General features: G+C 41.2%; 1 protein-coding gene across 1 annotated transcript; it reads left to right on the plus strand.

Annotated features, from left to right (window-relative positions):
- The first annotated feature begins 2871 nt into the window (after positions 1-2871).
- BPNT2 (3'(2'), 5'-bisphosphate nucleotidase 2) lies at positions 2872-23514 on the plus strand. The gene is made up of 5 exons (XM_005889166.3): positions 2872-3516; positions 12370-12532; positions 13588-13683; positions 15953-16114; positions 17560-23514. The coding sequence occupies exons 1-5, from the start codon at positions 3130-3132 to the stop codon at positions 17829-17831; spliced, it is 1080 nt and encodes a 359-aa protein (XP_005889228.2). The 5' UTR covers positions 2872-3129; the 3' UTR covers positions 17832-23514.
- The last annotated feature ends 710 nt before the right edge of the window (positions 23515-24224 follow it).

Below are 24224 nucleotides of genomic sequence, written 5' to 3' on the forward strand. Positions count from 1 at the left end.
TTAATTTGATGGCAATTTTTGTTTTGGGTGACTCATCTTAATCAGGACATTTAATGCTTTACACTCACATTTGATTGCTTTACATGATATTTAACTTACATGTATTTATAATAATAATCACAGTGGCAAAATGGGGTTGAAATAAACAAAACTCATGATGTATATAAAGTTTTACTAGAGGGAGTGAAAGGGAGCAGGTACCCCAAGAACACATACCCCTAGTAGGTTTGGGCACAGGGAGAGTAGAGAGCAGGGTCAAGCAAGCCAGTTACATGGAAGGTGGTCAAAGAAGTTTCTGCTGTTTGTCAATTCTTGTTGCTATCAACACTTATACAGAAGAAACATTAGGCAGTCTTCGTCATTTTTAACCCCTATAGAAGATTATTTTTGAAAGATCAGTTCACCTCAATTCAAAAACCTATCATTTTATATTTATTCTCATATAATTTTCGTATGTGAAGATTATATGCTTCATAGAAGCTTCCAACAGGCTTCCCTGGTGGCTCAATGGTAAAGAACCTACACAGGAGACATGGATTCGATCTCTGGGTTGGGAGGATCCCCTGGAAGAGGGCATGGCAACCCACTCCAGTATTCTTGCCTGGGAAATCCCACGGACAGAGAAGCCTGATAGGCTACTGTCCATGGGGTCGCAAAGAGTCAACACAACTGAGTGACTAAAACAGCCACAATAAAGTTTCTAGCAACTTGTTAACTGAAAATGCAAGTTTCTTTTAATCAAATTCCTATGAAGGTTCCAAGACAACATCACTGTCCCAAATATAACTAGTTAAATTGTTCTTCTTGTCATAAAGTTTCTCTTAATGATTACATGCTACCATTTATCAATATCTATTAGCTGTTATCGATTGTCACCTGAATACTAGAACACTTGGAACTATGATCTTTAAACATAGTCTCGTTCTGTGCATGTGCCTTGGCATCTTCTCTCTCAATTCTTTTTTTTTTTCTTTAAATTTTTAACACCCTCCCACATAAATGAATTCCTCCAGGTATTATCCTAGGGAGTGGTGGTCGCTGCTGCTGCTGCTCTCTCTCAATTCTTAAACACCTTTCCTGCAGTTTAAATGCCTCAGAGCTTTTAGTAACTCTCTCTGTGTCTCACTGAGGCTTTGTATAATGCCAGTGAGCATAGCCCAATATTGCTTTCCAATATCCTTGGAATATACTGCTGATTATTTTTACAAACCTCAGCCAGACTTTTCCATAATGCTTTTAATATTTCATAACTACAACCAACTCCTATCTTTTGCTGATCTCATGGGGTGGTTCTGTTGAAGTTAATTAAGCCTTCACTTCAAGCCTAGTCTTTGTATTTATCCCTGGATTTGGTAACCATATTTACCCTGTGACCTTTGCTTTCAGATTTCTTTGGAAAGCAGCTTTGCTTAATTGTGAAGTTGCTCTCCAAAGCTGACCAGGACAGTGCCAGTTCCTTGAGATTTGGTGCTGTCAGCACTCCACGGACTGTTACTACACTGATTTGTATTTGTACCTTATTTTGTGCTGTGATTATTTTTTAGCAAGGAAACCAATCTATGATCTTCCTTTACTGTATCTGTATTAACCACATGCAAATTCTACAGGTACCCTAAACTCTGCTGCTGCCGCTGCCAAGTCGCTTCAGTCGTGTCCGACTCTGTGCGACCCCATAGACTGCAGCCTACCAGGTTCCTCCGCCCATGGGATTTTCCAGGCAAGAGTACTGGAGTGGGCTGCCATTGCCTTCTCCGACCCTAAACTCTAAGGAAGTGTAAAAGTCTGCCTGTCTCTAATGACTTGCCCAACAACTGATGTTCATAATTCATTCTGTATACCTGCAGTTTTTAAGGTCGTTAATATTCAAGCTCATTTAAACCCAATGACTTTTGGCTATAAACAGTAAAACTGGCTACATTTTAAGTTGATTTTAAATAAATATTCTAACATTTATAATAGTACTGCTCATGTTAATGTTCACTGTTAGGATGGAAGATAAACATTAATGCTTATTATAATACTTATTTAAATTTAGTGAACACTTATTATGGCTAAAATCCCTAGCATAGCAGAAGGCAGTCACTCCTTTTAAACGCTTCTGTAAGTACATATGAAGGGCTTACATTGATTCAAAGATTACATATTGTAGACTGACCATCCTGGGAAAATCTTTACATCAAGTGGAGTCTCGCGGGCAATTTCTCTCCCCTCTCAGCCTTTGGGAGGAAGGTGTGGGTAAAGTGGACTTGGCCATGAGGGAAGCTGGGAGTGTATTCTCAAATAGTGAAAGCCCAGAACCAAGGCAAGTTCTTCACCTGCATAAACGATGGCTCATTCTGGCAGGTGAAGGTACAGGGGAAAATCTACACCTACAGACAGACATAAATGCATATGCGTTCAGACAGGGGTGCCAACAGAATAAAGTCAAATAAACTTCCTCTCATCCCCGCCCAATTCCCAGCTCAGCCAGTAAGAGCGCCGAGAGGCGATTTAAAGCTACAGGCTCCGCACAAGCGTCGACGAAAAAGGCATAGATTTTAAACGCCTCGTTTTGTCCCCTTTTCCTCAATAATCAGAGTGATGGGAAGTTTAGACTGTCCCTAGGACTCTATTTCGGCCATACAGTGTCGTTCAAAGAGAGATTTAATTTGAGTTTCCACAAGGCACTCGGCATCCTTCTGTGCTTGGGAAGTAATTCCGCCACATCCCCGAAGTGATTTGAAAACCCGAACACCGCGGACCGACCGCAGCAACGCAGGCGGAGCACTCCAGCGCCTCCCAGTCACCCGGCCGGCCGCCCCGCCCCCCGAGGGAGGAGCCTGACTCGCCCCGCCCCGCCTCGCGTAACCCGGATACACACCCACGCTCCCCTTTCACCTCCCGGCCGTCGGCTAACGTGGAAGCTAGACCCGCCGGCCGGCTCAGCAGCGGGGAGCGCGCTGCCCCGGGGGAGTCGGGAGCTCGGAACGGCCGCGGGGGGCTTCTCAGCGCGGCTTGGTCTTTCCCGGGAGGGAGCAATGGGGCGCGCGGGCGCCGGGGAGCTGGCGCCGGTATAGACCGCGCGGCGCCCGGTTCGGGAGCGCGGGGAGGCCTGTGAGGGCCACCGCCCCGAGCGCCCGGCCTCCCGCCATGGCCCCCATGGGCATCCGCCTGTCCCCGCTGGGGGTGGCCGTGTTCTGCCTGCTGGGGCTCGGCGTGCTCTACCACCTCTATTCAGGCTTCCTGGCCGGCCGCTTCAGCCTCTTTGGCCTGGGCGGCGAGCCGGGCGGCGGGGCGGCGGGGCCCGCGGCCTCGGCCGACGGGGGCACGGTGGACCTGCGCGAGATGCTGGCCGTGTCGGTGCTGGCGGCCGTGCGCGGCGGCGAGGAGGTGCGGCGCGTACGCGAGAGCAACGTCCTCCACGAGAAGTCCAAGGGGAAGACGCGCGAGGGAGCGGACGACAAGATGACCAGTGGAGACGTGTTGTCCAACCGCAAGATGTTCTACCTACTCAAGACCGCCTTCCCCAGCGTGCAGGTGGGCTCCGTGCGGGCCGGGTGGGCGCGGGCCGGGACGCCTGGACTTCTCCGACAGCCCGGGGCGGTCGGGCTCTGTCTCCGATTGGGCGGATCTGGGGATGGAGACCCACAAGTTGAGGTGCTCAAGGTCACACTGAAAGTTGGTGGAAGAGCTGGGGGAGGTCACGGGTCGTCGACTCGGCCCTTCTGGCTCCTCCCCTGGTGTGCGCGTCCGCTGGGCACCGGGGATCTGGAGCTCTGGGGTCTGGTATCCCTGGTATTCGAAGTCTGAGAAAGTTAACTTCACTCCCTGCCACCGGCTCTTCTGTAAAATGAAAGGGTAAGGAAATGGCAACCCACTCCAGTGTTCTTGCCTGGAGAATCCCAGGGACGGGGGAGCCTGGTGGGCTGCCATCTGTGGGGTCGCACAGAGTCGGACACGACTGAAGCGACTTAGCAGCAGCAGCAGCAGCAGCAGCAGGACTAGAATCACCGAGGCCCTCAATCTTTCTTGCTTTTAGTTGTTGGAAGGGTCGATACACGTTTCCTGGTGGACCTGCCAGGAGCCAGCTGAAGACTGGGAACTGTAGACATCTGTCTTGCTGCAGAGCTGTTAGTATGCAGGGCATTTGTGACTAGTGTGACCACGGTTTACCTTAGCTGTGGAGTCATCAGGACCGTCTTGATGGCATATATTTGAGGGGCCCTTAAAGGAAGTGTTTGGGAGTATGATTCCCAGCAACCTGACTTCACCCTTCTAGCCCATATTTACTCCAAAGAATGAGAATTGAAGAACGTTTCTGGGGGAAGAAATTGACATTTTCTTAGGGAAATCCAGACATTTCGGATTTGTTAATACCTTTAAACTTCATCATTTCAGTGCAGCTGCTGCTGAATGCATAAAACTTTTAGTATTACAGTCCAGAGGAAGAGCTCACATAGTGTGGTGGTACTTCCTAAGTGTATGTGTTAACTCACCTAACAGTGGGTTTTGCCGATGAGGAAGAAAAATTATTTGCAGTTGAATTTCATTAATTAGATAAACAGTGAAATGTAAACCGCCGCTTTGGGGCAAGAGCTGACCTTTTACTGTTGTTCGTGTAAGAGAGTATTGTCATTGTAGCATTATCTTGTGTAACCTTCTCTCCAGTCTTTCCTGTTATTCCTTTTTCTTTCTTTCTTCATCTTTTTTTTTCTTTCCTTTTTAAACTTTCTTTTTGTAGCGGAAAGGAACTTTGGCTTTCATATCATGAGCTGCTGGGTACCTGATGTAATTGACATGATAGTTCTCCAACAAAACAGAATGTTTCATGTTTTTCTTTTGTCCTTTGGTGCTTTACCATCACAAATGATACTTACCTTGTGTTTGCATTTAAATATAAGATGTGCTTGTAAAATTTCTTTTTCATTTCTCTGAAGCATATGGTGTTCAGAGTTTGTGGGGAAAACAGGAGTTTCAGAAAAGTTGGTGTAAACAGTTATAATATGTTTATTAATAGTGATAGTAATTAGTGATAGTAATTAAAATAGTGATAGTAATCATGTATTGATTACTATTTTAGCTAGTATAGTCCTTGCTACATAAGACTTGACTTGGCCCTCACAGCAGCCTTAAGAAGTAAAGTTTATTTTGCCCACCTTCCAAATGGGAGCCCTAAGACTCATGACACTCTGCTTCACAGTTTATATGAAGTACCTTTAGAACTACCTTTAGGAGGCTGTTTAGAGTCTAAAGTATGATCTCCTCGGGAAAATGTAAAATTGTAAAAGTTTGAAAGCAATAATAGTGAAATATGACAGTAGAGTTGACTTTTTTTTTTTAAAAAGGTCAGTACAAAAATACTTTCAATACTTATTCTTAAGTATTGAAAATGTATAGCCATATGTACATATATGTTCAAACACAAATTCCATCCCACCCCACCTCTACCAAAACTTTTATTCTGTGGGTAACTTCCGTAGGATTCTGCATTTGTTTTCTCTCTTATTAACAAGCGCTAAGGGAATTACTGCCAAGAGTGATGAACTGCATTTTGTTAAGCACAAAAACTAAGCTTTTTACAGATGTTGCTGCTGCTAAGTCACTTCAGTCGTGTCCGACTCTATACGACCCCATAGACCCCATAGACGGCAGCCCACCAGGCTCCCCCGTCCCTGGAATTCTCCAGGCAAGAACACTGGAGTGGGTTTACAGATATTGAAGTCTGCCTTTACGTAAAATAGCTTTGTTTTCTTGTGACTGAATGTTTGCAGGTCCTTCTTTTGTGTTCTACTTGGATGGTGATTGAAATAGAGGAAGTTATGTCCATTTAGACGAAATCAGAGTAGGATGGTATCATGATGAGCTGTCTCCTTTTGTCAGCATGTTAGACTAGAGGCCAAATGTAGCTGTCTAGATAGTGACTCAGTCCTAGATTCTTTCCTTTCTTCTTTCTCTTCCTTCAACACCCAGAAGTACAGTCTTAAATGTCGAGTTATTTTTGAAGCCTCACCTGAAATTTTTCAGTGAAGATCTTAAGTTGAATACCACTTAGTTTAGGTCCTTATGGAAAATTAGCATTGAGAAGCCACAGATCCTCTTTTTATCCTGATGCCCTGTACAAATGGAGTCAGAGGCTTGAGCCCTCCTGTCTGCTGTTCACTCCTTAGTAACAAGATACTGCAGGTGTCACTTACTCTGACCTGGGGACATTTTTGCCCCAAGGGGACATGTAGCAGTGTCTGGAGATTTGGGGTTGTCACAATGGGAGGCAGCACTCTGGTGTCATCTAGTAGCTAGAGGGTAAAGTCTCGTGAATGCACAGGACATTCCCCTTTCATGAAGAATGATCTGGCCTGATTTTCAGTTGGTGTTCAGGTTGAGAAGCCCCACTCTAAAGCGGTGCACATTCTAAGAAAACTCAAAGTTTGACCTAGGACCTCTTGATTCCCTTTGGTCTTCAGGCTTTCTCATTTGGGATCTTGGGAGAGTCCTTAGAGCATCCTTTCTCCTCTTCCTAAACTCACTGGCAATTCTGATTTCAGTGTAGAAATAAAAATAACTGCAGCCATTTATGTGGCACTGTCTCTCATTGTATCCTTCTGGATAATGATGAAAATGAAGGCTGAAGATAGTTTTTTCGGAATGGATTTTCAGCCACAGAGCACATTTAGCTTTATAGTTTTGGTTTAAAGTACAGGGACCTCTCTTTTTGAGGGGCTCCTGTCCTTGACTTATCAAAACTTTTTGGCAATGATTTATTTGATGATAAAGCATGATACTCCTAGCTGGTAGGAGTCTTGGGTCTGTACTATCCTTGACCTCAGAGATGAGAGCTAAACTCTTCTCTCTTGACAGGAGTAATTGCTGGAAAAGGAGTACGCACTTGAGAAGTGTGAAAGGGAAGATCAGGGCCTGGGGACCGAGGATCACAAAAAACTGAAAACAGTCATTTAGTGAGAGTAATAGCAGCCGGCTTTTATTAAGTGCTTACTCTGGGTTAAGCACTACCCCGAGTATTTCATTGAATCACCCAAAAAACCTAATAGGGAGATAACGTTTATCATCCACGTTTAGCAATAAGGTAACTGCAGCTCAGAAAGATGAAGTGACTAGTCTAGGTAAGTCACCTACAGGGTAAAATGAGGAACTGGAATGAACTCAGGCAGTGCGATGATAGACCGCATACTCCTAATGGTTCTCTATGCAGGTCATAGGTAAATTCTTTGAGAGTTCTCTTGGTGGCTTGATGGGAAGGAAGCAGAAGATGGGAAGTAAGGAAATAGAGACTAGAGAAACTAAGTAAAGACAAGAATTTGGGCTCTAAGCAACTTGGCTAGAGTGTTCCATTCTAGCCAAGAGCAGGTTTTATGGACTTTTTGTTTCATGTTTGTTTTTAAGGTGTGAGACACAGGACCATGTATAATTATTTGTAGGAATATATTTGAAAGGTTGACAGGAAAAGGCTTCTGTTGGGTGGAAGGAGAAAAAAGACAGCTGGAGAACCCTGTGTATCCATTTAGAAAATAGTTGTTGAATGCCTACTGAAAGCACAGTGTGAAGCATTATATCTTATGTAATGATTTATGGAGAAATACAGTAAATACTACCTTCTTAAGGCATTGACCCAAAGTTTCTTTGGCTCCAGAGTAACTGAACTGTCATATGAATGGCATTTACTGTATTTTAGGGTCTTGATTTCTTATTCTCCAATTCCCTGGTGAAGACTGAGACCCAGCAAGTAATGGGTGATGAGAGTAGATTGAGTAGAAAGTGTTAACAGGGAAGAAATGAAACTACATTGATGAAAACTAGTGTTGTCAATCACGAAGTATTTATTTAGCATCTGCCGTGCCAGGCCCTGGTTTGGGCAGTGAGAACAGAGCTGTAGTAATGAAGGAAGCTGACCTTAAACTTACAGAACTTACATTCTAGTGGGTCAAGGTAGATGACAAATGTACAAATATATTGATTTCAGATGCTAACAAGGGCATTGAAGAAAGAATAAATAAGATCACGTGGGAAGAGTGCTGGCATTGTGGGGTGGGGTCCTGCTCTGGCCGTGTTCGTCAGGGAAGGCCACTCTGAGGCACTTTCATGTGGGCCCAGAGCTGAACAATGACAAGCAGGCAGGCCACCATGCAGAGGTTTGAGGAAGGGTGTATGAACAGGAGAGTACAGGTGCAGTTCCCTGAAGACAAGTGAGTTTGGGATGGAGTAAATAAGGTACAAATAGAGTAAGGGTACTGGAGCCAGATCATCCTGGATGTACTTTTAAGAGTCTGGATTTTATCTCTATGTAATGAGAAACCTTTGGAAGGTGTTTTTTGGTTTTTGGGTTTTTTTTTGGCTGACAAAGCAAGAAACTTTATTGGGAATGGTGCCGCCCAGCTGGAGAGCAAGAGGGTAAAGAAACTAAGGAGTACTGGTCTGCCGCATGGCTCACAGTCTTGGGTTTTATAGTGATGAGATTACTTTCTGGATTGTCTGCATCCAGTCATTCTGGCTCAGGGTCCTTCCTGGTGCCGCGGGTATTACTCAACCAAGATGGATTCCAGCAAGAATCCATCCACTTTCTACTCTCATCACTACTGCCTGTGTCTTAGCCCTCACCAGGGAATTGAAGAGTAAGAAATCAAGACCCTAAGATCCTGGGAAGTTGGTAAGACATGTGGCATTTCCTTTTAACCTTTCCCAGATTCTTCAGTTGGTGGTGGCTTGTTAGTTTCCTCTTCCTCATGGGACCTACTGTTGTAAAATAACTCATGCAAATGGTTATACTGGTGTCTGGCCAGAGTGGGCGGTTTCAGTCAGTGTTTCCCATGCAGTCCTCAGACTCAGGTCAGCAGCTCTTGGCAGCCATTATGCAAAGGTCATTGTGAGTGTCATTGGAAGGTTTTAGCAGGGAGCGACACCATCTGATTTAGGAAGATGGCATGTTGCCTGGTTGAGAAGGAAAGGCTCTTAAAGGCAATAATTGGTCTGTTTTGTTCATTATTATATCCCATTGCCCAAAGCAGTTTAGGATATGTAGTCATTAAATCATTATTGAATGAATGAATGCATCAGTGAATGCACAGTTGGAGGCAAGAGCAATCGAGGCTATTTTTGAAATCCAAGTGAGAGATAGAGGGTTCAAACTAGAATTTTCTTACTATAGAAAGAAAGTGAAGTCACTCAGTTGTGTCTGACTCTTTGCGACCCAATGGACTATAGACTACCCGGGTCCTTTGTCTGTGGGATTCTCCAGGCAAGAATGCTGGAATGGGTTGCCATTTCCTTCTCCAGGGGATCTTCCCAACCCAGGGATCAAACCCAGGTCTCCTGCATTGCTGTCAGACACTTTACCATGTGAGCCACCAGGGAAGCACAATGACAGTTATTTAGAATTGGGAGGTAGAATTTCTAGGGCTTAACTAGCTGGTGGAGCATGGAAAGGATTTGAGTTGGTAAGGCTGTTTACAATGGTGGGAGTGGTTTCTTAAATTTGTTGGTGTGTCATGGTAGTAGCAAGTAACAAATAGCTCTTGTGCAAAAGTGGGTCAGGTAACTTGCTTACTCTGCTTGTTTCTCCCCAACCTGACTCTCAGTGAAGATTTTGTCAAGCACATTTCTGTAACTTTAGCACATAGTCAGTTGAAAGAATATGAAGAACCTGATGAACTCTAGGCAGAGATCTTAATCATAAGGCACAGTGCTTGCCACTCAGACTTGGCACTACTATTTTTGTGAAACTGTAGTGATCAAGATGCCGGGAAATATTGAAGGCAGGAGGAGAAGGGGTTGACAGAGGATGAAATGGTTGGATGGCATCACTGACTCAATGGACATGAGTTTGAGCAAGTTCCGGGAGATGGTGGACAGGGAAGCCTGGGGTGCTGCAGTCCATGGGGTCGAAAAGAGTTGGACATGACTGAGGAACTGAACAACAATAAAAGTAGTGATTAAGACCCAGGAACTGATTCTCTTTTCCCAGAGTCACATCTGTTGTTTTAAGTTTATTCTGTGGTTTTTGCATCATCCAAGGTGGCCTAGTGTTGTCATTAAGATGTGGGCTCCAAAATCACTGCAGATGGTGACTGCAGCCATGAAATGAAAAGACACTTACTCCTTGGAAGGGAAGTTATGACCAACCTAGATGGCATATTGAAAAGCAGAGACATTACTTTGCCAACAAAGGTCCATCTAGTCAAGGCTGTGGTTTTTCCAGTGGTCATGTATGGATGTGAGAGTTGGACTATGAAGAAAGCTGAGCACCAAAAAATTGATGCTTTTGAACTGTGGTGTTGGAGAAGACTCCTTGGACTGCAAGGAGATCCAACCAGTCCATTCTGAAGGAGATCAGCCCTGGGATTTCTTTGGAGGGAATGATGCTAAAGCTGAAATTCCAGTACTTTGGCCACCTCATGCAAAGAGTTGACTCATTGGAAAAGACTGATGCTGAGAGGGATTGGGGGCAGGAAGAAAGGGGGATGACAGAGGATGAGATGGCTGAATGGCATCACGGACTCGATGGACATGAGTCTGAGTGAACTCCTGGTAGTTGGTGATGGACAGGGAGGCCTGGAGTGCTGCGATTCATGGGGTCGCAAAGAGTTGGACACGACTGAGCGACTGAACTGAACTGAGCTGTGTAGCCAAAATGCTTTCTGGTAACATCTGCAAGGTGGCAGAAGAGGAATTCTCTGCTGTCACTCCCTCATAGAACATTGATTTTGGCAGTCTCCCATGGACAAGAGTTCCTTTATGGAAGTCCAGGAGTACAGGAGAGATGTTTCAACACACTGCTGGGGAAAAAAACTCCAAAAATGCATTGAAGAGAGTAAGAGGAATATTTTGACTTTTCTTGCGTTGCCCCTCTGTCAAGGTAATACAGCTCAGTGCCAGGAGAGACCCCCTCAGACTGTGATTACACCCACAAGAGTGTGTGCATGTACACCTGGCAAACTGTTGAGGAGGCCTCCTTGTTTCTCACCTCACCTGGATTACTGGAGTGGTCTGCATGTCTGAGGGCTGGAAGGAGCCATGGGAGCACCTAAGTCAGGATTCAGAACTCACCAGAGCGCTGCTAGTAACCTCTTCATAAATGCTGTCGGGAAGCTTGCCATAGCCACTGACTCCTTACCTGCAACCCCCTCCACCCCTAAATCCCCGCAAGTGGCCTGTGAGCACTCCCAGCAATACAGACCTCTGGTTTTTTTCAAAAGGTAAAATTGACAGACCTTTAGCTAGACCAAGGTGAGTGTCCATCTGTGTATAAATTAATTTTTTAAAATATGATACACGTAAAATGGAGTGTTATCTGGCTTTAAACAGAAGGACATCCTGCCATTTGGGACAACATGGATGGACTTGGAAGGTGTTGTGCTAAGAGAAATGTACCAGACAAAGAAAAACACTATATGGTATCACTTATAGAAACAGTAGAATGGTGGTTCCCATATTCCAGGGGATGGGGTGAAAGGTGAGATGTTGGTCAGGTGTATGAACTTTCATTTATAACTAAGATGAGTAAGTTCTGAGGATCTAATGTACAGCAAGGTGACTGTGGTTTTACATTACTGTGTTATATACATGAAATTTGCTTTGAGAGTAGATCTCATGTGTTTTCACCACAAAATAGAAAAAGGGAAATATATGAAGTAGTAGATACATTAATTAACTTAATTGTGGTACTTACTCCACAATGTGCACGTGTATCATCTTGTCGTGCTGTACGCTTTAAATACATTCAGCTGTGTCAGTTATACCTCAGTGACGCTGGGGAGAAAGCCAAAATATGTCAAGGAAAGTCACCCAACCATGACATTTACATACATATATATTTTTTTTTTTTTTTCTATCCTTCCCCAGGTGGCTTGTTCCATTTCTAAGAAGAGATTAAAAAAAAAAAACAACCTTTAGGGATTTTGATTGAAGTTGCTTTAAATCTACAATTTGCAGATGGGAGAGTTGATGTCTTTATCACTGTTTTGAAGGCCTATTTTTAAATCCATTATCACTTTTCTCTAACTGTTGTGTTCAGTTTTCCATAATATTGTCAGTCCATTGTCACATTTTTTAATGTATTTCTTTCCCTAAATATCTTTAAGCTTTAAATAGCTTGTTTCTTTGATACTTAGTTTCTTTCTATATTTTTCTAGATTCTCTGTCCTGCTTACACAACAAGCTAAGTTCGAATATTCAATTGGAAAGCACTGGAAGACAACATATCTGGAATTTCTTATATATTTTCATTGGCAAAGAATTTCCTTGAAATAAAAGTGCTAATTTATCTGCTTTCAATTTGGGGGATTTTATCTAAATTGTTTTTCTCTATTGTGCTTTTTCCAGGTAGTATTTTTTTTCTTTAAAACCTTTTAAACTGTCAACCATTCTCAACCATTGATGCAGATCAATACGGAGGAACATGTGGATGCATCTGATCAAGAGGTGATCTTGTGGGATCGGAAGATTCCTGAGGACATCCTAAAGGAAATAGCCACTCCCCAGGAAGTGCCGGCAGAGAGCGTCACCGTCTGGATTGACCCACTGGATGCCACACAGGAATACACGGGTGACTTTTCAATTAAAACTGATCTCAGACTTGATATCGCCTTTATGTATTAGAGAACCAGAACAAGGGCAGGTGGTATATTCCTGGTGGTGAATATTTTTTCCATATGGACACAACTTGTCCAGTTGGATTAAAGCACTATGCTCTGAAACTTCTGGAGTGGATCAGTTAGTTATTGTCAACCTTTTTTGACTGATGTATCATAGCATCCTCTTCTCAGTGACAGTGGCTCACTGTGTCACTGATTCTTTAGTGAAGGGAAGTTTCTGGCAGTCACAACAACAAAATGGTTTCTATCGGACACCTGTTTATTGAAGTGTTTATTTATATATTGACTTGTGTATTGAGGTGTGCATTGTTGAGGTATTTATTTATATAAACAATACACTACTGCCTTGTGATGTTGGGAATTTAGATTTTATTGCATACGCATCCAGTCTTAGAATTAAAAATAGTAAATCCTAGGCACCCAGGGAAAGTAAGTGGCAAAATCAGAGTTACTTCCCCCACCTCCTATTTCTGTCCTTCTCATCCAGTTCTAGCTCTTGTTTTATTTCTGTGGATTTTCTTCCAGGCCTTATATCTTACCCAGAGGCTATCTAATTTCTGTCTTTTCTTTATTCTCTTGGTATGTAAAAATTGGTGGCTTATGTATTTGTCCAACTAAATGATACATTCTCTGAGTGTGGGGGCTTCTTCTTTTTTTCTCCTTTGTATTCTTGTGCTTAAGCACAGAAATTGACCCAAAATAGACACTCAGCAGATAACTATTTGGAGAACAGGGAGAAGGCACTAGATGTGTGTATCTAGTAGTAACAAATTCTAAAACAGAAGTTTGCAGAAATAGATAATAGAAACATGGACTGTTGGGAGGTTCCTTTACAAGTGTTTTTTCCTGGACTGAAACTGATGTGCTGATATAATGGTGACAATACTTAGTGAGTACACCCCTTGTACAGGGTCTTTTTTGAGTGCTTGAGACTCAATTTTCATATTTAATCCCAACATTTTAATAATTGTTGTTATTGGATGGTTTTTTTTTTTTTTTCTTGTAGAGGATCTTCGGAAGTATGTTACTACTATGGTGTGTGTGGCTGTAAATGGTAAACCTGTGCTAGGAGTAATACATAAACCATTTTCTGAATATACAGGTAAGAAATATGCTAAAGTTTCCAAAAGTTAATGTTATTGAATCATTTCCTGTATTATTTATGGTCCTGTGGAAATTTCAGCTGTGATTCAACAATTATTAGAGTCAGCCCCACCTCTCCCTTCACTGGATACAGTGAGGATTTTAGTGTTGGTGCTAGTAATGTATGACAAAGCATAGCTTTCTGAACTTGTTTAGAGGATGGAAACTGTTATATGAAGACAAGTGATCCTTAGTGTGTAGGGAATGCAGTTGGCGTGGATGCCCAGCAGCTGCGGTCCTCTCTGTTTCCATCATGCTGTTGCTGGGGATACGGTCTTGGGGCTCTTCCACGTGAGGTCGTGTGCATTCTGGGATCTGCTGTGAAGTGGCCTTAGCCCAAAGAGAATTAGAACTACAATAAAGAAAATGCAGAGCAAGTTGATACCAGAGAGGTAGATAGGTCCTGGTTTCCGTATCTGTTCATGTTAGGAGGGAGAATGGGGATAATAAAATGTCCATTTTTAAAAAACCTTTATTCCATCAAAATATATAATCTACGCCCCACCCCACCCCACCCCCCGCCCAACCATAGGCTTAGTAATATAAGGTGCTTTTACTAGTCAGCAAACATTGCAAAGGAATCAATATGCTCTTAATTAGGTATGAGTGACCTTCCTTTCCTGGATCGAAGATTTGTTTTGGGGAGTGATGTTCAGATCCAGACTGCATATTGATGTTGCAGAGTACAAACTGCCAAGTATTATGTATTTACTAGAATGTAGCTATACTTGACTATAGTGGAAGCTAGGTATTATTATTGCTGGCAGCAGTTAGAACAGAGCTGATCAAAATCTTACCAGATTTAATTAGAATTAATTCACTGAGTGACATTCTTAGAAGCAAGAGATGTTTAAATAGTACACGTTTTACTGAAGTTCTGTATAAATGTGGACGTAGTCCATCCACTCTGTGGAAATCTGTAGCTAGTAGAAAGAAGTTGTAGTGTCTGAAGTCTGTGGAGCAAAGTACCAACCATTTGTTATTTCCTAACAGACTTTCTGTTTGGCTTCTTATAGATGGAGTGTTGAACACATTCTGTTAACTGTTGTTTTAGCTTATCACTACTACCTTATCATCATCATTCACACGTGTTTATTTAAATACCTAACTGTGTTTTAAGTGTTTGAAATAATTTTGTCCATATAAATGTTATGATTGAATGCATTGAGTTTATGTGGTCTGAAATATATATTTTTAATATTAAATTAGTAATTCTTATCTAAAATTATTCTACTAAAATATCTACTGAGATGTACTCTTTATTCTCTTACACAATACTGACCTCTAGAGATACAGCATTGCAAATTCACTTCTTGATACAATCCTGTGTTTTTTGATCATTTCTAAAAAGAATTTAGAGGATTTTTTTGTTTCTCTTTTCTTATTTCACTTTTATTACAAATAATTTCAAAAAGTGATAATGACTTTTCATGTACTTTAGATTTAACAGTTGATATTTTTATATATTTGCTTTTATTTATTCATTCATTTATTTTCTATGTATTTTAGAGATAATCACAAAGATCATGACCTTCTACCCCATATATTTCAGTATTCATCTCTAAAAAGAACATATTTCTAAACAAGAACAGTACTGTTAGTAATAAAATTAACAATTTTATCCAATAGTCACATTTCCCCCAGTTGTTCAAGAAGTGGATTTTACAACCTATTAACTGAGACCACAGTCCAGTCAAGTGACAAGCATTTCTTTTGGTTGTTAGGTCACTTATATTAGATCAGCCTCCAGGCCCCCTTTTCCCCATGGCATTGACTCGTTGAGATCAGGTCACTCACTTATCAGAGAAGATCCTGCCCTTTGGGTTCTTCTGATTATTATTTTCTTGTGATTATTATCTGCAGGATGTTTACTGGAGAAAGCTCTTGGAGTCAGATTTGTGAGAGGGAGGGCAGGAGGTGGGGAAGTTGAGTTTCAGTGTGGTCCAGTGAAGACCCCACAGTGGCCCTGCAGGGAGCTCTGGAGCCAGGATGTTCCTCAACAAGGACCCACTAGTCACTTTTCTGGCTGGGCAGGGTTCCATCGTCCCTTGTAGTTTTGAATATGGCCTGTTGTAAAAAATAAACATATGACCCTTGTACTCCAAAAACCAAAGCTCCCTGTTTGGAGATAAAAGAATTCTTGGGAAGAAGTATTTTCCAGTCACTCCTGGTATGTTGGTTTTAAAAAAGCCTTGGTGCCATTACTGGCTATTACATTTGCTTTCCAGCCTGGGCGATGGTAGACGGTGGATCAAATGTGAAAGCCCGCACTTCTTACAATGAGAAGACCCCAAGGATTGTCGTGTCTCGCTCGCATTCAGGAATGGTCAAACAGGTTGCTCTTCAGACTTTCGGAAACCAGACTACGATCATCCCAGCGGGCGGTGCTGGTATGTTCCTGCTCTGTGTGGGGCCTACACTGTGCCCTGCGTGGCCACGCCCATGTCAGGAGGCTCATTGGTATCCGGTCCTTGGGAAGAAGTGGGAGTGGACACTGGGGCTTTTAGGACAGGCCTGGTCTCCTACTTGGTTATTTCGAGAGCGGGATTTCAGGCACACCTGCCTCCTGGGTACAGACAGTCTCACAACGGAAACAGTCTCACAGCAGTGGTTTCTGATCCTGGATTATATGCACATCTCTTCCTGACATCGGTGGTTGTTGTATGTGATCTGACTTTGAAGTGATTGTGCTGTTAGTGTAGCTGTAACCATCGCAAGGGGAGAAAGAAGGATCCAGCCATCACAACCCTGTATTTAGCAGGGGCTGGCAGGAACCATCGTTAAATGTTATTAGAACGGCTAATGGCTGCTGTTACTAGATTTTTTTTTTAGCCACTCTTTAAAAATACGGAAAACACCCATAGCTTGAGGGCTGTGTGAAACCAGGCCATACCTGGATTTAGCCCACTCTGTTTTGAATGCTGTTTGCTATGACAGAAGTGTTTTAATTCAAATAAATTGTGAAGCATAGTAGGAAACATTTGTGTTTGAAAACCTTTTTCAACACAGTAATAGAAAAGTAATGCTTTTAACTTTTAAGCCTAACAGTTTTAGTTTACTGCTGACCTATACATGTCTTTGTTAACATGGTTTCATTGTTTTTTTTTATAGGCTGTCAGGTTGATCAGGAAAGGTGATATGCAGAATTCCCAATAGGAATAGGATAAAATAGGTTTTTGACCCAGTTTCTTCTGGGTTTGTTTTATTATTTTATTTTTAAAATTTTGCATCATTACACAAAAGACTTAGGGTAATAACATTATCTTGTGCTTTCTCCTTTCCAATCCATTCTTCCTAGACACTCAAGGGACTCCTGGGGGTGTTTAGCTTCAGTGTATAGTCCATAGCAAACAATTCATATTGAAGGTATCACCTCTCAGAAGACAACCACAAAGTAGATTTAAATTTAAAAAATTATAGGCATATGTTTATTTATACTTGAGAATAGCTTAATAAACTACTTTGAACACATTGCAGTATTGTTTTGCTCATTTGGGTTTAACATCTGTACTGTGACATTAAAAAAACTACTTTTATTCTTTTTTTTTGTTTGTTTATTTTCTTTTATTTTTTTTAAATTTTATTTTATTTTTAAACTTTACATAATTGTATTAGCTTTGCCAAATATCAAAATGAATCCATCACAGGTATACATGTGCTCCCCATCCTGAACCCTCCTCCCTCCTTTTAAAAATAAGTTTAGATTTAGCAGTTGCAGAGATAGTGTAGAGAGCGCCTGCATACCCCATGCTGGTGTCAACAACATCCCCAAGACAGTACGCTCCTTTCTTCCTCTCTTCCAGATAATAACCTAAATCCTGTGTTTATCTTGCAGGTTATAAAGTTTTAGCACTCTTGGATGTGCCTGATAAGAGTCAAGAAAAAGCTGATCTATATATCCATGTGACATACATCAAAAAGTGGGATATCTGTGCTGGCAACGCCATCTTGAAAGCCCTCGGGGGGCACATGACCACCCTGAGTGGTGAAGAAATTAGCTACACTGGTTCCGACGGCATTGAAGGGGGGCTCCTGGCCAGCATCAGGATGAACCACCAGGCTCTGGTCAGAAAGCTCCCGGATCTGGAGAAGACGGGACATAAGTAAGCCAAGCTTGATGACAGGTCACAGCCCCCAGAGCTGAACGGTCGGCCTGACGTGCTGAGGCTTCAAAGCGGCGGTGGAGACTATGCATGGTTTAGGCCATCCCGAACTTTTTAAAGTATTTATGAAGCATCTGAGACTTCTTTTCCCTGTAATAGGATGCAGGGTCAGGGAGAATGGGTTGCTTCATGTCTCAAGTATTGTCTTTATTTTTGAGACTATTTTCATACGGTTGTCATACACAAGGCGCATATATATATATTTGTGAATTAAAATCTATAGCTGAGTCTACATTGTTATGAGTCACCATTTTCACACAATATCATGAATCTTCAGTTTGTTAATACTTTCATATAGAATTGGGCTGAAGAAAGGATTGTTTTGTGTAGGTGTTTAATACTACTATACAGTTATATCTCATTGAAAATAAAATAATGGGGGATTTTTACCCCTAATTCAGATAGAAAGCACAAGAAGCTGCAGATTCATTAATATGCAACAGATTCTCTGTTAATGAATATTTCTTATGGATTAAAATAGAAAAAGCTCAAATTGTTTTTTTTTCTTTGAAATTTTAATAACAGTTTCACCAGCTAGTAGAGAATATGGATATATGACGGTTGCATTGTAATTTCTGTGTGTGTGTGTATTGTTTCGTTTTGGTTTGTTTTTATAAAGAGACGTGTGTTTGTACCTATGGGTTCAACATTTCTGCCATCTTGCTGATCAGTTTCACTTGCCCTGTGGATGGTGCATGGTTCTGTCCTTTCCCTCCTGACCCAAATTTAATCTTTAACTTCTAAGGTTTGTATTAAGATTTCAGGGCTTAACGTTAGAATTTTGGTACTTTTTCTCATTAGGGGTAAAATATGCTATAAGGCATTATAAAAATATAATGTTATTCTGTTATTAACTGAAAGTTATTTGAAGTTACATGAATTGAACTAGCCTTCATTATTTTTAAAAACCTTGTTTTAGTACTTTTAAAAAAATTTGCCATGTCTGTAGGGATTCCCTCTTTATCAAGAGTGAGTTAAGGTGGCTTTTGCCATGAATAAATGGATCTGATCTAACCAAGCTCTCAAAGTAGTAACCTAAGATACTTTGTATTTTCTCTTTGGGTTAAAAAAATGAAGATTGAACTTACTTTTTGATGAGTTTTTTTTCCTATTCAGGTGTGCACAACCTGGTTGAAAAAGGTTATGACATATTTTCAGTGTCAGTGTAATTCAAGCTTTGTTTTGTGAGCCGTCTCTCATTGGGATGTCTGATTTCTCTCAGCGTGATCAGAAACTTCAGTTCAACAGTACCGTCATTTCACATGACCTTGCCACGATTTTGTTCCATAACACACTGATAAGGAGAGGGATTTCTTAGGGTTTCATGGTTTCCTTTTTTCTTCTTGTCTCTCTCTCTCTCTTTAACCCTAGAACAGTTTTTAGTGCTTGGTCAATTTTCTGTTTATTTTCTTGTCTTGGAGATAAAGTTGACCAAAGGAAGGGCAGGCGTCCTCACCTGGTGGAATGTGCTTACAACTTTAACTTTAGGCTTGCAGATCACGCCATCTGAGGTCCTTGGTCCTCGTTGGGGAATTGGCCCAAGTGTGATACACACATTACCTTTACCCAGTTTCCAGCAACCGGTCACCAGTCCTGCAGGGCAGTGAGCCTCAATAGCTAGGGTTTTATTCATCAGAATTCATTCCAAGTTTTAGTAGTTGAAATACCTGGTGTTTCACCAGGACTTTTAGGAATTCTGAGCCAAGTGTTAGAGGCTTCATCTTTTTACTTTGCAATGAGATGAGGGAATCTTTTTCCTCAGGAGAGATGGCAGAAGCATATGCCATTTCCAGAGTCCTGTGGTGTAAGTGTCTGTTCTAATTGTGGTGTGTCAAACTTCGGGGAAAGAGACTAGCATATTAGGAAATGGGACTAGTTCATATTAGCAGGCATGGTGTTTTGGCTTTAGTTTTTAATTTTATTAAGCCACACGTAGATAATGACTTTGTGGAGAGCTTGTGTCATGTGCAAAAATTAGGATACTGGCTGACAAATGCATTATTTTTGCGATTTCTTGAGTATAGCATAGTACTAATCGTTTTAAGTGCTTTTATAAGAAGCTCATTTTAAAACAGTTTGTTTCTAAAAGTCAGTATACATTACAGAACTAATATAAATTCAAAGAACAGTATTTATTTTATTTATGTAGGACATTGTGCCAGGACACACCAGTGAGAAACACCTTCTTGTGTGAGACAGATGATATCTCCCATAAATACAAGTATTTCTAAAATGTTTACTCTTAGTGACTCTCACCTACCCAATACCTGATGTCCCTTTCCCTTGTCTTTGCCCTTATTTAGAGGACAGTTTTCCATTAAAATTGAGTTTTATGCATCAGTTAGTAAAAGTAGCACCTTAGGATCCATCAGCTGTCCCCTTCCTCTGCCCCTCTTTCCACCTTGTTCCATGTCTCCCTAACTTGTTAATATATGTTAACTTATTTCTGCTTCTCTTTGTTAACCAATATACCCTTCCCCAACACTTAACCCTGGAATTCTCTCATAGACCTGTGTCTTTGTGATTGGCTGCTGAAATCTTAGGACAGAACTGAGACTAGAATTCCAGTGGGGGAGATTAATACTGACAGAGCCCAAGTTGACTATTACTTTTCAAAGACTCCTCAAAAAGTAAAGGAAAGTCACCTTTAAAACCACAGAGTAACTGTCAAGAATAACCCAAGGCTTCTGTCATAAGCCTTTCTGACCCATCCTTCAAAGAATGAACGTGCAGAAAATACAAGCGCACTGCCTGCTGGAGAAAGCTTGCTATCTCTATTAGTTTTCATAATTGATTCCTACTTCAGTTGGGATTGTAAGGACCTACGAGACGGGTCCTATTTATCTTTGTTATTCAGTTGTCCCCTTTCCCCAATTTTAGTGTTTTTCTTTGATTCTAAATACTGAGTTATGTATGGCGGGATAATGAAGTGACAAGCTTCATGTGGTTTGTGTGCTTTAAGTAGCAGTTGTGCAGATTCTTCCTGTTTCTGGGTGCTTCCTTTGAATATTGTACAAATTGAGTCGGGGCGGTGGCTGAGGAAAGAGTGGGAGGAGGAAAGGCCTGGGGGAAGGGGGACGCCAGGCAAGCCCTTCCTTGCCCTGTCTCAGGGTGTTTAATTCAGAAATTGGATTTGACTCAGGCTTTGCAGGTGATGACTGTCTCCCATTGCCCAACGTAAGTAAAGAAAGCTGGCGTGCCACTCCCTCCCTATTCCTCAGAAAAGAAAGTACCCAACTGGCCTCTCCTTGATGACAGCTTGAAAATGGCTTTCTGGAGACAATCTTAAGCAGGTTTAAAACGGGAACGGTTTAGAATCTAGCCACAACCACTCACTCACCTTGGCTGTGTCGATTGCTTGTGAATAGAAGCAGTGATTTGGTTTAAGACTTATTTGTTTTTAGCATATGCCTAAAAACGTCTGCCTTGTAACTGTTGTGTAAAATAAATTGATGGTTTCATTTTTATTCTAAAAAAAGTTGTGCCTTAACAATAGGGCATTGTATGTTAATAAGGGAAAACAAAAAATTTTTTTTAGTAGATGGGGAAAACAGTAACTTTTGCCATTAAAATTTAAGTTCTTTTCATGTTTTTAATATTAGAGTTGGGGAAAATCATTAAAGTTGAATAAAATTAATATAAAATTATTTTTACATAATCTAGCATTTACAACTGAAGTACTTTTTTATAAGAACTGGCATCTTGATGTATATGTCTGAAATGATACATAATCCTTTGGTTTTTAATTTGAATTAATAAGACCATGATAGATTTTGATTTTTAATTTTACTTTTAAACTATTTTAGTGTGCTATTATATTTGTTCTAGAACTCTGAGTCACTTTGGTTTTAAAAGCTAGCTGTTTATTTTTCATACCACATCAGAAATTTCTTAATGTTAAAAAATACTGTATGTTTGTGATGTAACCAACCAGAACAGTTCCTAGATTGGGGAGGGTTTGGATTAACATTTACTAAGAAGGCAAGAAGAATTGAACTTTATACTTCTAAAGGAGGTTTTTGGTTTTATGAGGTGCTGGTCATAAAACTTGTTTTCTTGTTTGTTTGTTTGTTTTTAATTTTATCAAAGCCAGGCAGGTGTTTGCATTCTAATTTACCATTGATAAAGACACAGGAAAGCCACTTTTTTTTAAATTATTTTTTAAAATGAGTAATGAATTATGTGGGAAAATGAGATTTATAAATACTAGTTTTCCTTTGAGATAATGTAAATCAAACTTTCATAAGTTAAGGGTGATGCATAATATCATAACTTGTACACTGTGTTTGTAAGGGTTCCCTAAAGTATTAACATTCAGGTAATTTGTGTAAATTGCAAAAGCAGAAACTGTGATGTTCGGTTAGTAGTATGTTGTGTTAGAAGTCTTTTGGGGATGTATGTTATATACATAGTTGACTGTTATTCACTTGCTCCTCTTGTATTAAGTAGGAGATACAACATCCCAAGTCATTTTTAGATCAGTTAGCCTTCAGAGACTTCACCTCTCTTCCCAAATTATCTCTTCCAAGCTGTCTTCATCATCTGTGTTCAGTTACAGTGGAATTGTTTATTGATGTTAATTTATGTGTAAAATATGGACTTCAGTGTCCCTTGTACTCTTGCATCCACTGTTGGCAGTAGCCAAAGCTAGCTTCATAGTCTTACCAGGAGAGACAGCATTCTGCCGTAATGAACTGTGGTGCTGCCAGAGGGATTTTTTTCCCCCTTTCAATGGTTTTACTTAAGTTACTGGATAAGCAGTTGAGTTTACATTAAAACAATGAAATGCTATATCTTGTCTATATTCTGCCTCTTCCAAATTGGATGTTTTTTTTTTTTTTGTTAATAATTTTTCACTTCCTTATCAATCTTTTATAGGGGGCTAGTGATGAGAGGGGTTAAAATAAAACTGCCTACCTTTGAATACCCCTGGGGAGCCTGGTGGGCTGCCGTCTATGGGGTTGCACAGAGTCGGACACGACTGAAGTGACTTAGCATAGCATAGCATTCCCTCACACATGGAAGGCTGTGGAGGAGCGAGACCATTCCTGTTGCCAAGGCATGCTTCAACACCAGAGTTCTCCTTACTCAGCATGCAACCCCTGCCTCACCCATGTCCCCTAATTAAAGAGGGTCCCGGCTGCAGCCTCTACTGAGAAGTAGAGGGAAGCCCTCCTTCCAGGTTTTTTGAGCAGTTTTCTGGTACCTCCCTTGTTGCCCTCATTTTTACATGGGTTGTTGTAAACTTTTTGAGAACAGGGATTACATCTTAATGATTTTTGTATTTCCACCTCGACCCAGCAGCTAGTCCAGTATCTGGAAAAAATTAGGTGCTTCATGTGTGTCAAACTAAATGGAATAAAGGCAGCATCAGTGTTTTCTCATGCCTCAGTGGTGTAAGCTGCTTGTTTGGTTGGTTTCCTCTGCAGATATTTGTGTTTATCACCCACACACCCTAAGTTATTTTTTAAAGTTTTGTTTTCTTGCCTTCCAATACTACCCCATGGCCAGTTAGCTCTAGAAAATGTAGCTGCCTCTGAATGAAATGATTATCCCAAACTCTGCCCCTGGATATACTTTGCCAAACTGAAATTTGAATTTTCTGAATAAATTGGTCATGTCTGAAAGATGGTGTGCTGCTTGTACTTTTTTTTTTCGTCTTTTAAAAAGTTTTTACTGTGGTAAAATATATGTATAACGGATTTACCATTTCAACCATTTTTAAGTGTACAATGAGTAGTGTTTATATTTACAGTCCCTAGTGGCTCAGATGGTAAAGAATCTGCCTGCAATGCAGGAGATGCAGGTTCAATCCCTGGGTCAGGAAGATCCCCTGGAGAAAGGAATGGCAACCACTCCGGTATTCTTGCCTGGAAAATTCCAGGGACAGAGGAGCCTGGTGGGGTACAGTCCAGGGGATCGCAGAGTCAGAAATGACTGAGCGACTAACACACACAACTGTCATCCCTACCCATTTGTGGAACCTACTCATCCCAAATAGAAACCTCTACCCTCTAGACAGTCACATACCATCCCCCTCTTCTGGTAGCAACTCTCCTGCTTTCTGTCCAAGTGCTTAATTTTATGGGACTCTCTCTTCTGTGTCACCATTTACCAAAAAATCATCTGTTTGAAAGTGGGTGTACATGACAAACACCTCTGGCAAAACTCTCAATTGAATGTAAAGATTTTTTTAAGTAAGATGAAGGGAGGATAGAAAGAGCTAAAGAAAAACAAAATGGTAGAAAAGTAGTAATAGGAAAAATCTGATGAGAAAGATAACCAGGATGCTTGTTTCCTCAAGTCTTGTCAGTGATAAAATGATGTAATCCACCCG

This window comes from Bos mutus, chromosome 14, assembly GCF_027580195.1.
Source record: "Bos mutus isolate GX-2022 chromosome 14, NWIPB_WYAK_1.1, whole genome shotgun sequence".
NCBI lineage: Eukaryota > Metazoa > Chordata > Mammalia > Artiodactyla > Bovidae > Bos > Bos mutus.

Coding starts and splice junctions, on each gene's coding strand:
- BPNT2 (XM_005889166.3), top strand. CDS start 3,130: ATGGCCCCCATGGGCATCCGCCTGTCCCCGCTGGGGGTGGCCGTGTTC. Junction 3,517..12,369: donor CCGCCTTCCCCAGCGTGCAG/GTGGGCTCCGTG, acceptor CCATTGATGCAG/ATCAATACGGAGGAACATGT. Junction 12,533..13,587: donor TGCCACACAGGAATACACGG/GTGACTTTTCAA, acceptor TTTTTCTTGTAG/AGGATCTTCGGAAGTATGTT.